Below are 21,939 nucleotides of genomic sequence, written 5' to 3' on the forward strand. Positions count from 1 at the left end.
AAAAGATATAGCAAAAAGTTTGCATTTTGCGTTATTGCCTTAAAAATAGATGCACTATAGTTTACATGCCAAAAGAGGACCTGAGTTTCATCTGATTTAGTTACACTAATTTCATGGTCTTAAATCTATATATTCCTGCATAACTAGGCTGCAGTTCAAGCTGAGAGCATTTAGAGCTTGTTTATTTTCTTTCTCCACTCCCATCATTTTAAAATTGAGTATTTTAACAAGCTTAGCAAATCTAAGTTACATTTTTAGACTGAAATTTGAGCTTTTTAGCTTGACAGAACTTTGCCATGGCAAACTGATCAGTTTTTTCTGTTGGTTGCTTTGCTGCTGGTCAAAATGGATGCCACTGTAGCCTGGATACAGTAGAGCAAAGCTAGCAATGGCAACGCTAAACCCTTGGGAAGCCTCTTCTATTATGTTTGCTGGCAACCCCTTAAAAACCAGTAAGTTGCCATAAACTGTTGCGGATTTTATCATTCGTGCTGCAACAGACTAATACAGCTACTCTTCTGGAATTGTAATTTCTGCCAATATGCTGTTTGTGTTGGTGCAAACAGTGGTCTGGAAGCATTCTCAGATAAACAGCAACCAAATATACTGAATCAATGCAGAAAGGAAGGTAAAGAGTAATTATCTTATGTTACGCTTCTTATACTTATTTTGACTCTGTTACTTGGTGCCCCATTTTAAATGTTTCGGAATAGGTGATACCACAGATAAGTCGTGAGCTCTAGGTACAGTAGAGAAAAGCAAGAAAATCAGTTTAAGAACTTGTATTTGTTAACAAAATATAACATTGAGATGTGTATTTATTAATGAGCTGGAGACCTTTCCCTGTTACTATTTCTAGCAAAAACAACATAAATATGGCAAGATTTTATCCATATTGTAAGGGCTTTTTGAATTTTTTAGTCTATTGTGGTTACAGGTTAAACTTTATATCAAATGAGACGTTCAGAAACTCAAAACACATATTGTGTTCATTTACTGAAATACTAATATTAGCAGTAATAAATTTCTGTTACCTCACAAGCTTTGCCATGAGCTCTCCTGTAAACACCCCAAGGTCAGGACATCCAAATTATAGCACAAGAAACCACACTGAAAGTTTGCAGTAGCAAGAAGGTATCTTCATTATTTGAAAAAAAAAATAAAATTCAAACTTTGTCATCACATAAAAACATGACATATGTAATAAACATATTTACACTTCTGTTTCTGATTATAAATATACATTATATACAAAATAATGTTACAAAATGTAGAAAGTTCAGTGCTTCTGATTTTTACTTTAAATTATTGAAATGCTAGGCTTCAAAATAAACTACAGACAGACACTAGTATAAACCATATTATTGATTTCTGAAGCTCCTCTTCACAATGGCCTTGTGTGGTCAGACCAGAATGTCAGTAGTGAACATACCAAGCAAGAACTTGATTGCACAGTTCAAGGCTGGAGATGGATTAATCCAGCCCAGGGATTTTCAAGGTCAGGAACATTGCTCTTCTACCACAGAAAACATGATCCCAACTTCCTTGAATGAAAATTTGCTTCCTCTCTCTGCTTCCGCCATACTCTCTTTCCCACAGTACTTGTTTATCGCTATGAACAGCACTTCCTATCTGAAATGTCTATTATTATTGCTGTAAATGTATGAGTCTATGTCAATTCTGAGTTTCCAGTTCAGAACTGCTCCTTTGGATTCAAAAACTTAAGGTTATTCCTTTCTTTGTAGCAATGTGAAGAAAGGAACAAACAGGGCAAACCAAGGTCCCCCCTCCCCCCCATAATGGATCCCCCCAAAAGTCCCCTTTGTAGCTTAGTCTTTGTCAGGTGTTCAGAAAAAGAAATTCCAACTGTAGTCAGTGTGGGAGGTTCTGCAACAAGGAATAAAAAGGCAGGATCATAAACACTTGCCTGGCTGTAAAAACGTAACGGCAGTCTTCCAGATTACCTGCAGTTGAAAGGGTGGCATCTGACTGAGATCCCTAAGACAAAATCCAAACCTCTCCTTACACATATAACATAGAAGAAACACACTTCTGTTTATGGTGACTAGTAGTGCAAAGGGCATGAAAACAGCTGATTGATTTTAAACGCACTTATAAGGCTTTCAGGGAGCCCTGGGTTTCAATTTCCTCTTACGAAAGAGAAAAGTCAACATTCTCTTTCAGCTCAGATTATGTCTGGGGAGGTCCCTGTGATTCGGAGAAAGAACAAATCCCAGTTACTGCTCAGTTCACCAAATCAGCATCCAAGGAGACAAAATGCCAATTCAGTAGCCATGTTCCTTAAGTTGTCTGTGAATAATAAATGGTAGGGGGGAAAAAGGAGGGGAAAATACAGGAGCAACAGGAGACGCTGATAGCCACTCCTGGACAATACTGCTTGGGTGCTGGAGGGGGGAAAGGCTGATGGGTCTTGATTTGGGCTCTCTAGATTCTCAGACACGCTTTTTAGGCACTTCCAAATCCAGAAAAAAAATGGTGACACTTATTCTGTATCCATTATCTGCATAGAAAAATATGTTTCTTCATTCACTCCGCTCACGGTGTTGTTGATGAACTCTGTGATAACATCCAAGGGCCTTTATACTGACAGGCACCTTTCAAGACTGAAGTTCTGGAAAGTCACACAACTGTCCATGAGCAACTGGCATGTCATTTCAAAGGCTAGTAAGAGACATCTTTGTCTCTCCCCTGCTAGTAGTCAGTTATATTCCTATTAGACTTCAAAATAAGGAAACAGGGGGCAAAAAGGTATATTGCATCTTTTATATTCACAGTCTGTCCAGTTCACTCACTTCCATCCACTCTTCCTCCTGAGAGCAGCAAATTGCATATAATTAAAAAAAAACAAGTCCAATCCAATTTTGAATTGTAAACAATGTAGTAGGAATGTCCACTTCGTGGCATCTCTAGAACTGGGGTGCAAACAGAGCAGCCTTCACTCTTATACCTGTCCATAAACATAAAGAGACAGAAACAGACATTTCAATTAATCCAGTATACATTTAAAATTAAACATAATAGATGTAATTCAATCCTTGACTTAGAATTAATTTGAATGTACTATTTTAGTTGCAGGAGAAGGATCTTTATGATATGTAAGTTCAGCCTTTCGCTATGTATCTCTTTATTTAAGTCTTACATATTCAATATTTTAATTTGCTGAATTCTTGTATCCTTACTTCCTATGCTCAGATGTAGAATCTTAGATTCAAAGATGTTGTTGTGTGATGGAAAGGTATTTCTTCTCACACAAGGAGATTTCCTGGTTTTCCCCAATTTCCTCTTTCTGCTCTGGCCTCCTTAGGTCACATCCCTTGCCATTCTGGAGATCCCCCAACTACCATTCCCAAATTTTCATGGGTTACAGAGTTCCGCAGAAGACAATGGAAAGTTGGAAAGAATTATGCCATGATCACAGACATTTGGATTCAATACTTTGCTGAATACTTTGATACTTTGTTGGGGTGATCGCAAGCAACATTTTAAAAAATCTACATTTTTTAAACTATTTATTTTGTCACATGTATATGTCTGTGCTACATTTGAAAACCCCAAGTTTCACTGTTGTCATTTCATTCTGAATGTCACATTTCTGAACATTACTCAGAGCAAAGATCATATTTCTGCAGGCAAAGCACATACCTCTGTAGCTATAATACATTCATTCCGCTCTTCTGTTATTACAAAAACAGACTGGTACACTGAATCCCTTGGAGAGCATATTGCTGATATTCTACATTCTGGCTTTTCACTGTTGAAAATACAGATAAAATACAAGGTGAAAATTCAGAATGAATGTCAAAGCTTTGTATTATAAGATGTGAAGAAAGGATATTCCAGAAGAGCTGTGGTTGAAAGAAAAGAAACACTGGCATGAAAGACAGTAGATGATAAAAACAACCAGTTCCCAGCACATTCTAGGTTTATTCATATTTCATGTCCATGCAGTGGAATCCAATGGCACTTATGGTTTCCAATGTTGCTTGTCACATTATATTAGACAAAATTAACAGCTGTGAACTTGGACAAACTTGAGAGAGACTTAAACTTGTTTCTCTTCTCAAAACACAAACACCAGTCAACCAGAGTGAGGAGCAACTGTAGATGGTCAATCAGAGAATGTCCCTGAGTTTACTCTTCATACGCAAGACCTGACCGCACATCACACACTGAAAGGAAAGCACTGCATTGTTGAGCAAAATGACTGTCTAAACACACGATACATGGTAGCCTGGCTCAGATTACAGGAATCCCCAGAAGGAGCAAGAGCACAGAATGGAGACTTCAGGAAGTCCTGCAATATGGAAGCCTTCTGTTTAAGCCTTCGCATCATCAAAATGATGAGACCAACACAATAATAAGAAAAATTAGGGATAATGGTCTAGTTTGTTCATATTAACACTCTGGAAGATAGATCAACCTCACTTCAATGTTAACAAGAGGGTGGATTTTCCCAAATTTGTTTTCAGTGCTTGGCTTATTGGAAATTTGAATATTACTAATATGCAACATTAAGGCTAAGCCTGCACTGAAAGACAGGGAGGGAGGTATCTTCGTGAAATGAATATATCATCCTTTATTCTTATTCTAGCCCTGCTGTGATCCAGGGAACTAGTGAATTCCGATTCACAGCTGGATCACACCCCATTTAAGATGGGCAATAGTATAGTAGTGCCACAATGCCAGCTTAAGAAAAGAAAGATGAGAGGGGTTTTCTTGTACAGCAATAATGAAGAATTAGTTTTCTTGTACAGCAATAATGAAGAATTAGTATAACAACTAGTATGCAAAAAAGTAAAAATATCAAAGATAGACATTTTTATCCACTTTTTGAGAGTCATTTGCTCCTTTCTGATTTCTTTACACTAAAACACAACATTTGTTCTTCCCATTTTTGACTGTGCAAACAAATTTGTTTTCTAAAGGAAATTTGCATACCTGCATAGCCAGAAGGGTGATTTCTCTCCTATACACTTTTCACTTTTATGGTATTTATCTTCCTGAGCTCCTCTATTTGTCAGCTCCTTCACCAGGTTATAATCCAATGTATGATTTTTAAGTTTGTAGTTTGATTTCTCCAGTACACAATCTATTTCAAGGTCTTTATCCTTATTGGTGTTTTTCAGCTGAGAAGCTGGGATGAGATTTTCCTTCTGGAAGTCAGACAGGTTGTTCATCGTTCCTGAATTCTGTTCGGGGTGTCTTTGCATCTGTCGGATCACTATGGCTATCATGCAGCACAAGATGAGGAGAGCCACTAGCCCAACTCCCATGGATACAGCCACCCAGGGAACTGGCTTAGGAAGTGGTGGGATGATCTTCGTAATGGGATTCGCCACAAATTCGCAGTGGCTGCCCATGAAGCCAGGGGGACAGTGGCAGGCAAAGCTTTTAGTATAAAGCCCAATGTAGCATGTTCCCCCATTCTGGCATGATCCAGAGGAACAGCCATCTCTAGTTCTAATATCACAATTCCTGCCAGTGAAGCCTGGCAAGCAAGTACATGTGTAATCGTGTGAAGCATCAAGGTCATGACATGATCCTCCATGGGAACAGGGATTTCTTGAACACCTGCTGATGTATATCTCACACGTCTGACCAGAGAAGCCAGGACGGCAGCGACACACATGCTGTTGGCCCATCACAAAACACTGCCCACCTACAGAAGGGGGGGAAAGCCTTTTTAGTGCTCACAATGCATTGCAATGATTACAATAGTGCAAGGGGATTGGAATGTCCAGCTGCAAATTGATGCCAAGTAAGATTACCCCATTTTGGACATAACAGGAGCTCTATTTAAAACAAACCAGAATCCCCTTCCTATTCCATGGTCTTGAACTTCCTCCCCTTTGCATTTTAAACAATCAAAAAGATGAATGCGCATATAATTTGGTCCTACAAGTACACTTCTATGAGGCTTCCGGGCTTCCTGTGTGTAGCCATGGTTTCACTAATGAGTTGCTGAGCATGCTTCTTATCCTACACAATTAAAGTGAACAAGGCTATCACAAGGTGTGACAACATTACCCAGGGACTTTTTGGAGGGTCCAAACTTAGTTTAGGGGGAAACAAGATAAGTGGCAGATCTATGAGAATATACAAAGTTGAGGGAAGTTCTAGACCATCCCGACAGTCTTTGCTTGGCATTCTTCAGTGAGGGAGTACACAGGGATAGGAATGATCATCCTGTTTCATTTGAAATAGATAACCTCAAAGACATGATGCTTATTAAAAAAAATTGCACTCATAAAAATTTAACAAAATTGTACATATGTTTCAGTTCTGTTCCTTGACATAGCTACTATAGCCTAATGAAGTGAGAATATGTATGTATGTATGCATGTATGCAGGTAGTCCTCGACTTACAACCATAATAGGGACCAGAAAATTTGTTGTTAAGCAGTGCAGTTGTTAAGCAAGGCATCGCATGACTGCACCCGATCTTACAACATTTTTGCTGCAGTCGGTAAGTGAATCACTGCAGCCATTAAGTGACTCATGTGGTCATTAATTGAACCACATGGTTTTTAAGTGAATCACATGATTCCACATTGATTTAGTTGTTGGAAGCAGGCTGGGAAGATTGCAAATGGCGATCATGTGACCCCGGGACGCTGCAACTGTTGTAAATGCATGCCAGTTGCCAAGTGCCCAAATTTTGATCACGTGACTACAGGGACGCTGCGACGGTTCTAAGTATGAGGACCAGTCACAAGTCACTTTTTCCAGTGCCATGGTAACTTTGAATGGTCGCTAAACAAATGATCGTAAGTTGAAGACTGACTACCTGTTTTATATGCAAGCAAAATTGCAAGCCACTTCTTTACCCCATCTTTTAATTAAAAGTATATTGAAAAACATCCATGGAAGGAAAGACTTAAAATAGGTGGGGGATAAAAGCATGGATTTCCATGTAACATACAGTTTGAACCTTATGTAAAAAATTCACACTAGACATTAAAATAGGGGAATGAAACTGGCAGACAAGAAACAAAACCAGAATCAAACTGAAGTTTCTTTCATGGCCATCCTCAAAAACTACTACTCTTCTTATGGCTTACCATTGGCACAGGGATTGTTGGTGCACCTGTCTTCTTTTTTTTCACAATTGGATCCAGTAAATCCCATGGGGCAAAGGCAAGTATAGCTAGTTCCTTTTTCTCTTTCCAGGCATGTGCCACCATTAAAACATGGAGAATCAAGACAAGTCAAGGCAGTGTGCTCGCAGTTCATACCATCATATCCTGGGGGACAAGCGCATTTGTACTCGTTTCCTAAATCCTACAGAAGTAAACAAATGATGTATCAAATTTAGCTCCATGAAACAGCAGTTGCTTTTGGACTACAGCAGTCTCATTTTTGCATTGTTTTGTAAGGCATGAATTTTAGAGATTAAGCCAAAGCAAACCCAGATAGATGAAGCTAGATTGGATGGGCATGTATAACAGTTTAGAGTTCAAAATGACTAACATACCAATAGCTGCCTAACCATGGCAGTTATGGAGACCCAGAAATCAGTTTATTAATGACTCCATTCATTCATACATAAGCCTGTAATGACAAATAATTCGTCTTCGTCTTTTATTTAAGATAAGATGTAGTTTTGATCAGATGAAGAGTTCATTATATTGTGGGCAAGCCCTCTGATATGAATGTAAAGGTAAAAATGCTAAGGTCTTGTCAGAAAAATTGATACCTTAAAGTTACATGAAAGTATGTAACACTAAGTTCATATCAATGTGAACTAGAGCGCCAGTTTGGTTTAGTGGTTAAGGTGCTGGGCTAGAAACCAGGAGATGGAGAGTTCTAGTCCCGCCTAACGCATGAAAGCTGGCTGGGTGACCTTGGGCCAGTCTCAACCCAGCTCACCTCACAGGGTTGCTGTTGTGAGGAAAATAGGAAGAGGGAGGAATATTAGATATGTTCGCCACCTTGAGTTATTTATAAGAATAATAAAGGCAGGATAAAAATTAAACAAACAAACAAACTACAGGAAAGAACACTAAAAATGTTCCTGTACTCAGTTTAAGCTTGACCATTGTTGTAGAATATTATATATTTAGCTATTACTAAATATTCTAAATGAACAGGGCTGTAGGAGTAGTAAAGATTAATTGGATACTCAGAATAACCTCTATTGTCTTCTCAAAGACAAATTATTGGACATAACATCCTTCAGATATTGGGATGTCACTGTTCCCTGTTATTACTAAGCTGCACAGCAGAATCACAATATATGCAGGAATTGTTTTTCTGTAACTATACGTTTTCAAACCACCAAAATAAAATTGGTTGGACTAAAAGTACGATTGATGTAGCTCCTGTGTAGACTGAAGGAGGCCCATGAAGTAGTGAGAGAGATATTATAGCATTATTCTGAGTACTGGGAAAATAGTTGTAATAGGAGCTGTGGTTTGGGTGTACAGCTCCCAAGGCTTTCTATACCACAGCAAGGATGACCCCATTTTTGCATCATTTATATTTGCAACACTTTTTGGAGGCCACAGTATCTCCTTGCTTTTTCTCCTTCTCCAGTAATTAGGAAGAAACTCCAAGATGGTACACATCACTAAGTCTTTTGCCTGAAGCTGTGGGGCAAGCAACGTTATTGGAGGGACTCCCGTTTCATCCTATCTCCTGGCTTCTGAGATTTTCCCCTCTCCAGAAGTCATCTTGGAGCCATCTGCACAATGGCCATTTACATTTTTTTCCCTTGTGCAAAACAAATCTGGTGAGGAAATGAAGAAAATGTGGAGGGCATTGGCTGAAGTGCCAACTGTGCTCTGCCACTGCCTAATTCTGCGAGATGGAGAATATACTGTACAACTTTGGAGATCCTTGGCAGCCAGAAGAGGAAGACAGTAATGGGACTCTGAGTGAATTGGGAGGGCTTGAGGGCAAGCATAGTGGCTGTGGAGCTAAGTGGAAGTGCTCTCAGTCTTGACAGTATATGGTTATAAAAATAAATAAATAAATAAATAAATAAGCATAACTTCATGTGCACAATCCTGCATTCCTTGAAAAAAGAACTAGATGATATAATGATAATAACAATGCCACTTTATTTTTCCTTTCATAAATTAAAACTTCTAGCATATAATTTGTCCTTACTGTGCAACTGCCCCCATTCTTGCAAGGGTTGCTATCACATTCACTAATATTCCTTTCGCAGTCCTTGCCAGTGAACCCCTCTTTGCAAGAGCATGTGTAGCTTCCTTGACCGGTGTTCATGCAAGTGGCTCCATTTTTGCAGGGTTTGTGATGGGTGCAATAATTCAGATCTAACAAGAAACAAAGCACAAAAGAAAAATATCAGTCAGTGATACAGACAGAAAACACCCCAAAAGAAGAGGCATTAAAAACAGAGCAATACATAATGACTTGGGCCAAAATGCATTTGCTGGATAGTTAACAAAAACAATTTCACTTAGCTGGGTGTGCCTTCACTACTTGGACTATATAACATGCATAAAATAAACTTGTCTAAGGTTATTACTTTCGTTATTTCTTCGCATCATTACTCTTGACCTTGACATCAAGAGAAATGTAAAGACTTTCCAAGTGTAGGTAATAAGTGAATAAATCAAGAAAGCGAGCAAGCACAAGGAACAGCTTAGTGTGCAGTCTTCATTTTTGCCCTAAATCCAATTCCCAACAGATCAAACAGATAAGGAAAGACAAGGAGCATTTAGTGCAATTAGCATATCCAAGGGGGGATGGCATCTGCATGGTGCCTTTGATAAGGAAAGAAGACAAGCAGCATTCTATCTGCTAGAGCAAATCCTAACAATGGAAGGGGTCAGTCAAAGCCAACCTGCTGATAATAGCTATCTATGTAGCTCCAACTTAGTAGACAGGGTCCCGGAAGAACTCTGGACAGAAGTTCACAACATTGTTCAGGAGGCGGCAACAAAATACATCCCAAAGAAAGAGAAAACCAAGAAGGCAAAATGGCTGTCTGCTGAGACACTAGAAGTAGCCCAAGAAAGAAGGAAAGCAAAAGGCAACAGTGATAGGGGGAGATATGCCCAATTAAATGCAAAATTCCAGAGGTTAGCCAGAAGAGAAAAGGAATTATTTTTAAACAAGCAATGCGCGGAAGTGGAAGAAGACAATAGAATAGGAAGGACAAGAGACCTCTTCCAGAAAATTAGAAACATTGGAGGTAAATTCCAGGCAAAAATGGGCATGATCAAAAACAAAGATGGCAAGGACCTAACAGAAGAAGAAGAGATCAAGAAAAGGTGGCAAGAATATACAGAAGACCTGTATAGGAAGGATAACAATATCGGGGATAGCTTTGACAGTGTGGTCAGTGACCTAGAGCCAGACATCCTGAAGAGTGAGGTTGAATGGGCCTTAAGAAGCATTGCTAATAACAAGGCAGTAGGAGACGACGGCATCCCAGCTGAACTGTTCAAAATCTTGCAAGATGATGCTGTCAAGGTAATGCATGCTATATGCCAGCAAATTTGGAAAACACAAGAATGGCCATCAGATTGGAAAAAATCAACTTATATCCCCATACCAAAAAAGGGAAACACTAAAGAATGTTCAAACTATCGAACAGTGGCACTCATTTCACATGCCAGTAAGGTAATGCTCAAGATCCTGCAAGGTAGACTTCAACAATTCATGGAGCAAGAATTGCCAGATGTACAAGCTGGGTTTAGAAAAGGCAGAGGAACTAGGGACCAAATTGCCAATATCTGCTGGATAATGGAAAAAGCCAGGGAGTTTCAGAAAAACATCTATTTCTGTTTTATTGACTATTCTAAAGCCTTTGACTGTGTGGACCGTAAGAAATTGTGGCAAGTTCTTAGTGGTATGGGGATACCAAGTCATCTTGTCTGCCTCCTGAAGAATCTGTATAACGACCAAGTAGCAACAGTAAGAACAGACCACGGAACGACAGACTGGTTTAAGATTGGGGAAGGAGTGCGGCAGGGTTGTATACTCTCAACCTACCTATTCAACTTGTATGCAGAACACATCATGCGACATGCTGGCCTTGAGGAATCCAAGGCTGGAGTTAAAATTGCTGGAAGAAACATTAACAATCTCAGATATGCAGATGATACCACTTTGATGGCTGAAAGCGAAGAGGAACTGAGGAGCCTTATGAGGAAGGTGAAAGAAGAAAGTGCAAAAGCTGGCTTGCAGCTAAACCTAAAAAAAACCAAGATTATGGCAACCAGCTTGATTGAGAACTGGCAAATAGAGGGAGAAAATGTAGAAGCAGTGAAAGACTTTGTATTTCTAGGTGCAAAGATTCCTGCAGATGCTGACTGCAATGAGGAAATCAGAAGACGCTTAATCCTTGGGAGAAGAGCAATGACCAATCTCAATAAAATAGTTAAGAGCAGAGACGTTACACTGACAACAAAGGTCTGCATAGTTAAAGCAATGGTGTTCCCCATAGTAACATATGGCTGCGAGAGCTGGACCATGAGGAAGGCTGAGAGAAGGAAAATCGATGCTTTGGAACTGTGGTGTTGGAGGAAAATTCTGAGAGTGCCTTGGACTGCAAGAAGATCAAACCAGTCCATCCTCCAGGAAATCAAGCCAGACTGCTCACTTGAGGGAATGATATTAAAGGCAAAACTGAAATACTTTGGCCACATAATGAGAAGACAGGACACCCTGGAGAAGATGCTGATGCTAGGGAGAGTGGAGGGCAAAAGGAAGAGGGGCCGACCAAGGGCAAGGTGGATGGATGATATTCTAGAGGTGACGGACTCGTCCCTGGAGGAGCTGGGGGTGTTGATGACCGACAGGAAACTCTGGCCTGGACTGGTCCATGAAGTCACGAAGAGTCGGAAGTGACTAAACGAACAAACAACAACATGTAGCTCCAAGGGTGATTTCGTTCTGAAGCCTGACCCAAACCAGAAAAACTATATAAACAGGATAGGAACCACTCTTTACTTCTGTATGTGCTTTAATTGATTTGCAATAATAGAATTTAAATGTTCCATTCAAAAGAAATACCACTGTTAATCTTTTCTTCTCAGTTGTCTACTTGGTTGCAGCATTGGTTCATTTTTCACTGTGCTTGCTCAGGTCACATAGGAAAGCTATCAATGCATGAGGCAATCAGGGTTTTTTTTCCCCCAGTCACTTGTCACACAGCCTGATGTTGATTACGGCTGAGGGGGAAGTACTGGTCCAAGGTCACCCCCTTGGCTTCCATGCCTAAAGGAGAGCTAGAATCTGGGTCTCCCCACTTCTGGTCCAGCACCTTAGTCACACCACCACACTGGCTCTCAAATGCCAACAATATCTGTCTCATAAGAATCACCCTATGAGGTCATACATACTTCAACAGAACAAACTCTCCTTGACAAAGTTTCTCCAAGTATATTTCAGGGTGGTTCAAACAGATTGCACTTTAGGACAAGCAAAATACAAATGATGTTCAATCACATGTAGTTCAATCCCTGTAAGTAAGACTGTAAATTACTCCCAAACAAATCTTCGGTACAAATAATAGCTTGGTCAATCCACTTTAACTACATTTTCTCTCAAATTCTGAGTTCAGATAACATACTACTTCTCTAAATTATGTATATCATGTAAACACAACCTTTTTTAGCCATTGGGAGATATCCAAGAAAACTAGCATTAGACCAACTTTAATCACTTACTGCATTTAATGGTCAGGAATAAACTACTTAAACAGCATTGTGCCACCAGCCAACCTGATTCAGAGGGCAAATTGAATTAAAGGGGGCAACAGAGGACATTTCAGACCAGTATGGATTGACCAATGCATAAAAAAAGTTTTGAAGGCAAAGGAACTGATATTGTTCTTGTCAGTATCAGCACACTTGGAAGCATTGTGATCTGAGGTTAAATGAAGTCCACCAGAGAGAGCTCAGCCCAAGTACTTAGAGGAAAAGGCAGAAGAAGTTAATTCTAGCCATGAGAAAGGGAGGAAATCTCAGACCTACAGCATTGTTCTTCTGTGAAGAAAAAGTATGCATCACCAAACTTGCTTTAGAATGTGTTGGAAGGAGTATATTAGCTTGGATGAAGATTAGGGGCATATCTGCCCCATTAAGTTGCCCCATCATGAGTAGAAATGGCCTCCAACCATTTCTGGAGGATGTCATCATTCTCTGCTCATCTCCAGCACACCAGAAATGCAACTTCTTCCTGTGTGTTTTGCTGTTCCACGTTAAAAAGTAAAGTTCTCCTCTTTTGCCAGCTCAAGCATTGCTGGCTGATTTGTCTGCTAGTTTACTTCCTTCTAGGCAATCCTTGGCACTTTGATTGACTATGGCATGTAGTGGCAAGAACACCCCTGCACACCTGGGCTATGGTCACTGCCCTGCAGCTCTCTGATCTCTGCTAAGACTTCTGTTACTAATGGTGGTCCAGTAGTCTAGTGGTTATAACCTTTGCCTGACATGCAGAGGATCACTGTTTCAAAACCTAGCACGCATGCATGCATGCGTGTATACACACACACACACTCATTTTCTTTCCCTGAGCTACCTACTTTTCTGTGGGACTATGTCCACCAGTGCACCACAGAAATTTGGAGCTTGCCTGCTTCCTTCTACACAGTTCCCAAATGATTAATAAGATGGCTTAGAGTCCAGCCAGCTTCAGCATGGAACAGGAGCAGTTTAAGGAGGCAGCGTGGATATGCCTTAGAAGAAGTTCAGCTTTGGAGCAGAATTTGGTGAAAAATTGCAATTGCTAATTAACTCATGACCATGTCCATGGCATGAAAAGAAATTGAAAGTAATTATCCAAGGTAGGAAAATAAATTCAGTTGTAAATGGAAGTGTACATGTATCGTCTTGAAGAATGTATAGTTTTTTAGCTGAGGCTATAACAGATCATAGAACTGTGCCAAAAGTGTCCTTTTAAAAAGAACCTTGATAGTTCATTTAATAAAATATAACCTCGGCATTTGTTGAATAAAGTTATTTCCTCTTGCATAACATAGGGCCAGAGTCTGTTGCTTTTGATGGAAGCCTTTGGCAGCAATGTTGATGACTCAGTTAAGTTCATGGCAGCAAACTGTACACATGACACACTAAATCTGCTTACAGAATTAACCCATGCTCTGGGTTCTCCTAATTTGGACATAAATTGTGAGCTACATTCATACAACACATAAAGCTACATAAACCTAATCAAGATTAACACTAACCAAGATTAACATTGTATGAATGCAGCCATTAGATCTTTTACTCACTTGGCTAAACATGTTATGTAAATACAGCCCATATAGAATTTTTAGTGTGGGAGAAGAGCAAAGGCTGAATGCTCAACATGTCCATTTTAAAGAAAAGGGGTGATATACAGCTCTGCTCAACTGTTCAAATAATGGAACTTTCCCTTCCTCTCCTCCCTCAGGCAGCAGCTACCCATATCTGTTCCATGAGACCCCCAATTCCTGGGGACAGCTGGGAGAGACTGTAGGGCAAGGATGACTCTAGGCTCCCATCTCATCCCATCCCTACTGAGATCCCATCCACAATATTTTGGGAATGCATACTGTTAATAAAGAAAATGAAGGGACACTTGTCATAACTCTTATCCATTCACCTTGATCGCAGAAGAGGCCACCCCAGCCTTCATCGCATAAGCACTTTCCTGGTTTTGTACACGTACCATGGCGACAGCCCACATGAGGAATGCATTCATCACAATAACGGCCCCGCCAACCACTACGACAGCTGGAAAGAAATTAATTGGGAATTTTAAAATACCTGCAACAAGATTTAGCCCCAAGGAAGACAAAGTTCTATGAATAATGACAAGTGGAAGGGGAGGAAAAGGATGTGGGATTTATACCTGAATCTTCGCACTCAGGTTTAATACTTACATGCATTCTCCTGGATTTCTGCAGAAGCCACTTTTCTCTGAACACCCAGCTAAACAGATGGCTGAAAAAAAAAGTTCAGGTTCAAAACTTCAATCAAAGTTGACTTTAATGAATTTCAAAATATATTTAATCTGTATTCTGTTCTTTCCCCTGTGAACTCAACAGAACTGCCCCCCCTTCATTACAACTCTGGGAAGACAGTGGCTGAGGAAGGGTACATCGGTAGTTTTATAACTTGGAGGGGGGGAAGGAGGGGAGGCTGTATTTTGCACTAAAATGGACCTCCCCATTTTGTTCCTGGAATATTACTATGCTATGCTCAAAATTATGGCTGTCACCACAGAGCACACAAACAGATTTCTTCTACATAAAATTGCACATTTATATGCTGACTGTAAATCCTACACTGCATTTGATTTTTCTGTAAAGACATCTTCAAAGAGCACAGCACTGGTATTGCTAGTAAATATAGATTTCCTTTAGGCCAGAGGCGGTACTGTTTTCACAACAAACACTCACTTGATTTCCTAAACCCAACGAAAGCACAACCTGGCTGTAAACCGGAAAACTTCTGCAGCAGCAGCACCGCCTCTAGTTTTAGAGGACTGGTGAGAACGGGCATGTTTTTAGCAATCAAAGCGAAGAACCGCTCGCCTTTTCCTATTGTAAAGCTGCCCTCTTTATATCCCCCCTGGCTGGGATATTTAGAAACGCCCTACATGTGTTTCTGTAGCAAACACTAACAGTGTTAATTGCCACGCAACCCAGAACATCCTACATAGAAGTAGATGTACTGTTTTCGGATTCAGCTATCTCCGCACCGCCAACCACGCCACGAACCTCCCTCGAGCCTCCCCCGCCGCTTTAATGCCAGAATGAAAGTCACCCGCGCACGCGCTTCCCTCGCGACCATTGGCCGGCGGGTCTGGGCGTCTTTCTCGCCCCGCCTCCAGCAAGGCGCGCACCCTCCGCCCTCTGCACGCGCCGACGGTGGAGTTACAGACGCGTGCAAGCACCAGGGGGAGCTCTTACCTTTCCCTGGCCCGGCGCGTCCCACCTCCCACCCGTCCCGGGGAGGTGAAGGTTACTCACCCTCCGTACAGTAGTTTCCAGTCCAGCCCGTCATACAGGTGAAGCTGCCGTCAGGTTGGCAAATGTAGTGTCCGAAGTGATCGTCCCGACTCCTGCAGAGACGGGAGCAGTTGTCTCCGTAGTAGTGCTCATTGCAGACCACCCGGTAGGAGTAGCTGAGCCTGGCGCGCTGGTTGCTCTGCTCGTCTCGGAACCAGTCCTCGCCCACCGCCAGCGAGCGCTGGATCGCCATTTCGCTGATGAGCCATTTCCGAGCTGGGGTTGCGGAGCCTGCGAAGGAGACTTTGGGGTTAGGCCTATATAAACTTTTCCTCTCTACCTAGCCATGGTGACTCCCCCTTCCCGGAGACACCGCTTTCCACCCATTTTTCAGTTTCACTTGTACAATTGTTCCTGGTTACCTCGGCATCATTCCCACACCCATCCCCACAAGGACGTCTGACCAGGAATATCTTTACCAGCTGCATCACAGGCAGCCGTGCAACAGGCAATTATCCCTACATTCTCCATGCTGAGAATTGCTTCCCTCACTTAACTTCTACCTGTCACAGTTAGTTATAGCAGCTCTTCTAGAAACAGGTGACAATTCCACCCACGAGGCACCCAATGGCTCCAGTGCAGCTTCATTAGTACAATAGAGCTGCTCTACCATTAAACAGAGTGCAAAAGTTGCTTCAGGTGCTGGGAAGGGTGTGCAATGTTGAAATGTGCACACCGTCTGGCTTGCCCTGGATCCTTCCTCAGGGGCAGCAGAAGACAGTGAATTGACACTGGCAATGCCAACCCAGTTGGCTACAGTTCTTTTTATCCTTTCCCTTGATGAACAACATGTGGTGGGCCAGCCTTAGTCACATTACAGCATGAGGATGTGCTCTCTGCTAACCACACTCTAATTTATTAAAACCATTTCTCAATTATACTTTGTCTTGCATGACTTCTCCACGGTCATCTGTAACACTCCCCAGTGTCTATCCATGTAAGCTCAGATTTTATGCAACATGTTCCATCAATTGATGTCCTCATTTTTTAAAAAAGTTCTTTCCAAATGGCATGTCTAATATAATTAAAAAACGGAGAAGAGTCTGAAATCACGGTAAGCCAATCCTTGTGATTTCTGAATAAAAAGAATCAACCAGACCACCGCTGGCTATCATTGTGATAAAATTCCAGGGGTGGGGGAATTCTCCATCATTCAGCAAAAAGTCTGTAAAATAACATTTCTTGCTCACACAGAAATATATAAAAGCCCTGAAGTGTATAGCTACTTGGTTGCAGTTATTTGAGAGAAAGGAATGAAGAGTCTCTATATTTTTATAAAACCAGTATTTTAAGTTGCCTTTAGCATCCACTTCTATCCACTGTGGCCCAGAGACACTTTCAAAATAAAAGCTGTGGTGCTGTTGAAATATCCTTTTCCTTTATGTCAGAAAAACATCCCAAAGCCATTATTCCTTTTCCAAAGGGCGGAATTTGAAAAAGGTGTAAAATACAGGAAAAGGCAGTCAGGACTTCTTGGCAGCCTTGTCGTTTTCTCACCAAAGAGCTCCTTTCTTTCCCACGCCAAAAATAAACGGGAGGAAACACAATTGTGTGGAGATTAAGTCGGGGACAAAAATCAAAGCAAAACCGATCAAGATGTAGGGAACACAGCTCTGGCTTGCAAACTAAAGCAAGCACCCAAACGATATCCTAAAGTTCTCTGTACACTCAGATTTATTTATTTAGCTTTGGTGACAGCTGTTTTGGAACGATACCAAAAGAATTAACTATTTTCTGGGAAAACTATTTTAAATATAAGGCAGCACACGGCCTCCCCCTAGCGACCGCCGAGGGACATGCCAGGGTATTCACCTGTTGGATGGTAACCTTCAGGAGCATGCCAGGCTTCAATGATCAGCGAGAAAGTTCCCTGTGGACGAAAAGAAGGAGTGAGAGAAAGCGGCGACGCAAGGGATCGGAAAGGGGCTGGAGGGCTTCGGGAGCCCAACCACCATCGCTAGCTCTTTACAATTACTCTAATGGCAGGTCGTCTTTCTTTCTCTCTCCCTCTCTCCACAGCCCCGGGATGCGTCCTGCTGAATGCCATTTCCCGGTTTACATTTCGCTCGGCTTAAGCAACCCACACATTTCTAAACGCCTTTGCAACGGCCACGCACGACGGCAGCTTTCTCGGGCCGCCGAGCAGCGCCCTCCCCTTTAGCTTCCTACTCCCCGTCCAGGTCTCTTGAAGGCGAGCTCTCACCGGCCAGGTAAAGTTAAACGGCAACTTGATCGGGCTGCCGAAGCCCTCCGTCTCCGTTATGGCGAAAGAGTTGGTGCCCAGCACCGGGGTGGTGAGGCTTCCGAAGGTGCAGGCACCCGGGGAGATGACCGCCTGAAAGTGCTTCAAGCAAACGCGAAAGAAGGTCCTGCAGCCGGCGGCGCAGGGCTCTCCGCTGGCCAGGGAGCCCTGCCCGTTGACGAACTCGCGCAGCTCCAGCTGGAAGACGCCGGAGCCGCAGACCCGCTGCACAAAGGGGAGAGAGACACAAAAGAGGCAGGTCAGAGCTTCCCCCCGCCGGCCGAGCCTTCGGCGCCCCCCGGCCTCGCCGCCGGCTGGGCCATTACCTGCAGCGGGAGCGCCAGCGCCAGCGCGAAGCCCAAGAGGCGCAAGGCGGCCATCCTCCTCCTCGGGTGCTCGCGGGGGCCTGCGGCGTCCACCTCCCCCGGCTGCGCTCGCTCGGCCGGACTCGGCGCCCTCGCCTTGTATTCCTCGGGGGCTGTAGGGATGTGCCTCTGGCCTCAGCCCCAAGTCGTCGCCCGCAGGTCGCCCCGTGCAGCCGCTCTCCCTTCTGAGCGCGCCCCAAACTTCAGAGGCGAGGGCAGTCGTGTATAATCCAGGGCTTGAAACCAGCCGCGGGGAGAGGATCCAGCCGCGCACTCCCACGACGGCCACCCTTTGATACACTCCAGAGGTGAGGCGGTGGGGTGCCCGGGGCCGCGGGGGGTGCTGGTGGCTCCTCTTTCCCGGCCTCGCAGCGCTCGCTCAGCAAGTAGGCAACTCGTTTCCTTTCAGCTGCTTTATATAGCTGTTGCAAGCTCATTATGTAAACTGCCAGTCAGGCTCCGGAGATCCCTCCCCCTTTTCTTCTTTCTGGCAGAGGAGCCAAGTGTGGCCTCGAGCCCGCAGATCCAGAATTAATGCCCGGCGGCGGCTGGTGGACTGACCCCCAAGGAGCCCAGTTGATCGTCGCGAGCCGAGCCTTCGTGGGCTCGCTCCTTTTGAGCACTGGCCACTGAGACGCTCTTTCGCGGAGGGAGGGAGGACAGGCGGGGGGCAGAGATGAAGAAGGAAGCACTGGTTAACCTGGTCCTGCCATTCCCCTTCCATTTCCAGTGGAAATGGAAAGGATACGTTTGGGGCTGTAGTGCAGTTCAACAAGGCATGTGTGTCCCTACGCCCGCGCCCACACCCCTTGCTTGGAGAAACTAAGCTGGTTCTTGAGAAAGCGAAAGGCCAGTTTATCGGCGGATTTCGCTTCCTCGAGAAACCTGCGAGGAAGACGCCCCACCTGCCCCCTCTACCTGGCCGAGCTACTGTACTACGGGTCTTCCCGCTCGGAGCAACCAAACGCCGCTGGGCGCGCGAGAAGGAGCTCTACTGCTGCGCTTTCTCCTCTCCGGCTGGAATTTGGCACACGAAGTGGGGGCTCGTCCTGCAAGCGCCTGACAATCCTTCCGAAGCGTTTGCGGGGGGAGCGGGGCGGGGGGGGGATTCACAGCCGCTTCCAAAGCCACCTTCCTGGGCGGGAGAAGCTCATTTCTCACAGGCCGCGAAAACTGGAAAGAAAAAGAGCAGGTAAAATCCGGTGGCTTGGCTTCCTTGAGAGTGAAGAAGCCGTGGGTGGGTGCCCGCCCTAGGAGGCAGCAGCATCCCCGCCGCCGCTGCTCTCCTCAGTGACAACAACAGAACGAGGCTGAGCCCTGAGCTCGTCCTCTGGCTCGTGCGAAACCGACCTGGGAGGCTCAGCCCGTCTCCTGGCTGCAGGCGGCTGTCTGCCAGTAAAGCCCCTTGGTCTGCCCGCAATGTGTGCTTATTGTTGAATCGCGTGTCCCTCATTAAAGCCAAGCACAGAGAAGGCCTTTCATGTGGCTTTTATTTCAGCTTGTTGTTAAATAGGGAGGGGGTGGGGGGAAGAGAGAGAGCAGAGAAGATAAACCTTCAGCTGTATGATAATGAGGTTTTGCCACCTTTCTGCCAGCCCCCGTCCAGAAGGTTTATCCGGCCCTTCCTAGTTAAAAATAAGTGAAATAACCAGTTGGCGCGTTCATTCTTTAGCTCACGTAGCTGATTGGCAGACAACCTTGAGAGAATACCCTTTTCTATTCTGCGTCAAGCAAACACAAACGGAGAGATTGGACGTCTGCCTTCAGCCAGGAGGCCCCGGTCACCGCGGTCTTAAGAGCTGAGCCTGGCAACTTTGGGGCGGAGTGACCGCACGCCAACTCCTGGGAGAACCAAGGGCAAAATGTTGATTTCGATACGGTGGACCAACCAGGATGGGTAAAATTTGGGCAGGCCAGATGGCTGCTGGTGGGAGGGGGAAGCATTCGCCTGAAATGTTGTCAGTTTCTGCAGATCTTATCTGACTCTGGAAGGTTTTTTTTTTTTAAAGCCTTGTCTGTGGATTGCTGAACGCCTGTCAAATGAACATTGCAATCCAACGCAGGAAGCACCACACCTTGCCAGGATGTGATCCCTTTCTGTGATCTAATGCAGGGACCCCCCCTTCCACCTGTCCACTGAGCCCGTGGCCTCCCTTTATCTTTAAATCCTTAGGAGGACCACCTTATCCAAAAAAAACAACAACCCGCTCCCTTCTTTCCAGTTCTCTTTGAGAACTCCTAGCCGAGTGACCTGGCCTTTGGAACAGGAGAGCAAAGGCGCGGGGCCCGGGAAAAGGTGGGGGATGATGCCGGGCGAAAAATGCCCCACACGCACTTGATCTCGTCGTGGGTTTAAGAAAACATCCGAGAGCTGCCCAGAAGGCCGTTGCCAAGGTCCTGTCCTTGGAGGAAGGCCAGCGCTATTGACTGTTTCGGAGCCTTCTTCCAGGGGGGAAGTTGCTGTGGGTGAGACTTTCCAGGAGTAAAGGCGTGTGGAAAAGGGGGCTGTCCAGCGTAAGACAGGCAGAGGTCTGCTGCTGCTTTGCTAGCCGCCGCCTCCTTCTCCAGCCCCAACTGTCCAAACTAATGCTGCTGCGAAGAGCTTCGGCACTAAAATAACGGGAGGCCAGATAGCATCAGTGCTGATAAATGGTAATGAGTTTCTAGCCTAGGGGAACAGAAGGGCGGTGGGGCTCTTTAATTCATGATTGAAAGGCTAGCTGGGCACGATGGGCTCTAGCAGATGTTAGTATGTGTGTGTTTTGATTTTTGACTTGTCTCGGAGGTTTATTAGGCTAACCAGAGCCACCTCGCACGGCCACTTGGCCCAGGCGCCATCTGGCACAAGCTGGGCGACATGCGGGCGCAGGAGCAGGAACAGGGCACCGCCTCGGTGCTGCAGATCCGCAGGCAGCATCCACCATATGGACTCGCTCTATTCTTTCGGGCTAATGTAGGTTAAAGCCAGAGTTCCTTTCACAACTCGGCCAAACCTCCCAACCTGCCCCCGATCCCGCAGATAGAATTTCATCTTTCGTTTGCACACTTTCGGCGCCCGCTGGATCAAAATATTACGGAGTGGGCAGCCTCCGCCCCGCCCTCCTGAAACCAGACCCTCTCTTTCCGTTCAGCCTTGGGGTCGCAGTGACTTTTTCTTTCGGACCCCTTTTCTCCCTCTCTTTCCCCCCCGCCCCCCCCCCCGCTGTCCCAGAATGACTTTTGTGACACAGCCCGCGCATCCCTCCTCTTCCTGGTACTAGTAAGCAGATGTGAAATCTTCTCGAAAGTCGCGGGCATATATTGTTGTGATTGTAGCTATTAAAGCGGCTGTAGTA

The 21,939-nt window shown here is 44.2% G+C and overlaps 2 protein-coding genes and 1 long non-coding RNA gene across 3 annotated transcripts in view; 1 reads left to right on the plus strand and 2 right to left on the minus strand.

Annotated features, from left to right (window-relative positions):
• SPINT1 (serine peptidase inhibitor, Kunitz type 1) overlaps nt 1–21,939 on the minus strand; it is a 472,802-nt gene that overhangs the window by 131,835 nt on the left and 319,028 nt on the right. The window lies entirely within an intron of this gene.
• On the minus strand, nt 1,118–18,979 carry DLL4 (delta like canonical Notch ligand 4). The gene is made up of 11 exons (XM_063289926.1): nt 18,566–18,979; nt 18,201–18,464; nt 17,810–17,867; nt 15,959–16,228; nt 14,867–14,927; nt 14,587–14,717; nt 9,133–9,302; nt 7,083–7,302; nt 4,960–5,680; nt 3,664–3,772; nt 1,118–2,968 (listed from the first exon to the last, which is right to left on the minus strand). Exons 1-11 carry the CDS (start codon nt 18,617–18,619, stop codon nt 2,963–2,965), a joined length of 2,064 nt encoding a protein of 687 aa, XP_063145996.1. The 5' UTR covers nt 18,620–18,979; the 3' UTR covers nt 1,118–2,962.
• LOC134487842 (uncharacterized) lies at nt 18,435–21,698 on the plus strand. The gene is made up of 3 exons (XR_010066896.1): nt 18,435–18,498; nt 20,277–20,501; nt 20,614–21,698. It is a non-coding gene; the product is annotated as an uncharacterized LOC134487842 (long non-coding RNA).

Source organism: Candoia aspera, chromosome 1 (assembly GCF_035149785.1).
Source record: "Candoia aspera isolate rCanAsp1 chromosome 1, rCanAsp1.hap2, whole genome shotgun sequence".
NCBI classification, from domain to species: Eukaryota; Metazoa; Chordata; class Lepidosauria; order Squamata; family Boidae; genus Candoia; species Candoia aspera.

Bases quoted from the DNA above. Each gene is read 5' to 3' on its own strand.
- DLL4 (XM_063289926.1), bottom strand. From the start codon at position 18,619: ATGGCCGCCTTGCGCCTCTTGGGCTTCGCGCTGGCGCTGGCGCTCCCG. The intron at 18,465-18,565 runs GTAATGGCCCAG...CCCTTTGTGCAG, and splicing joins CGCTGGCGCTCCCGCTGCAG to CGGGTCTGCGGCTCCGGCGT. The intron at 5,681-7,082 runs GTAAGCCATAAG...CCCCTTCTGTAG, and splicing joins CAACAATCCCTGTGCCAATG to GTGGGCAGTGTTTTGTGATG.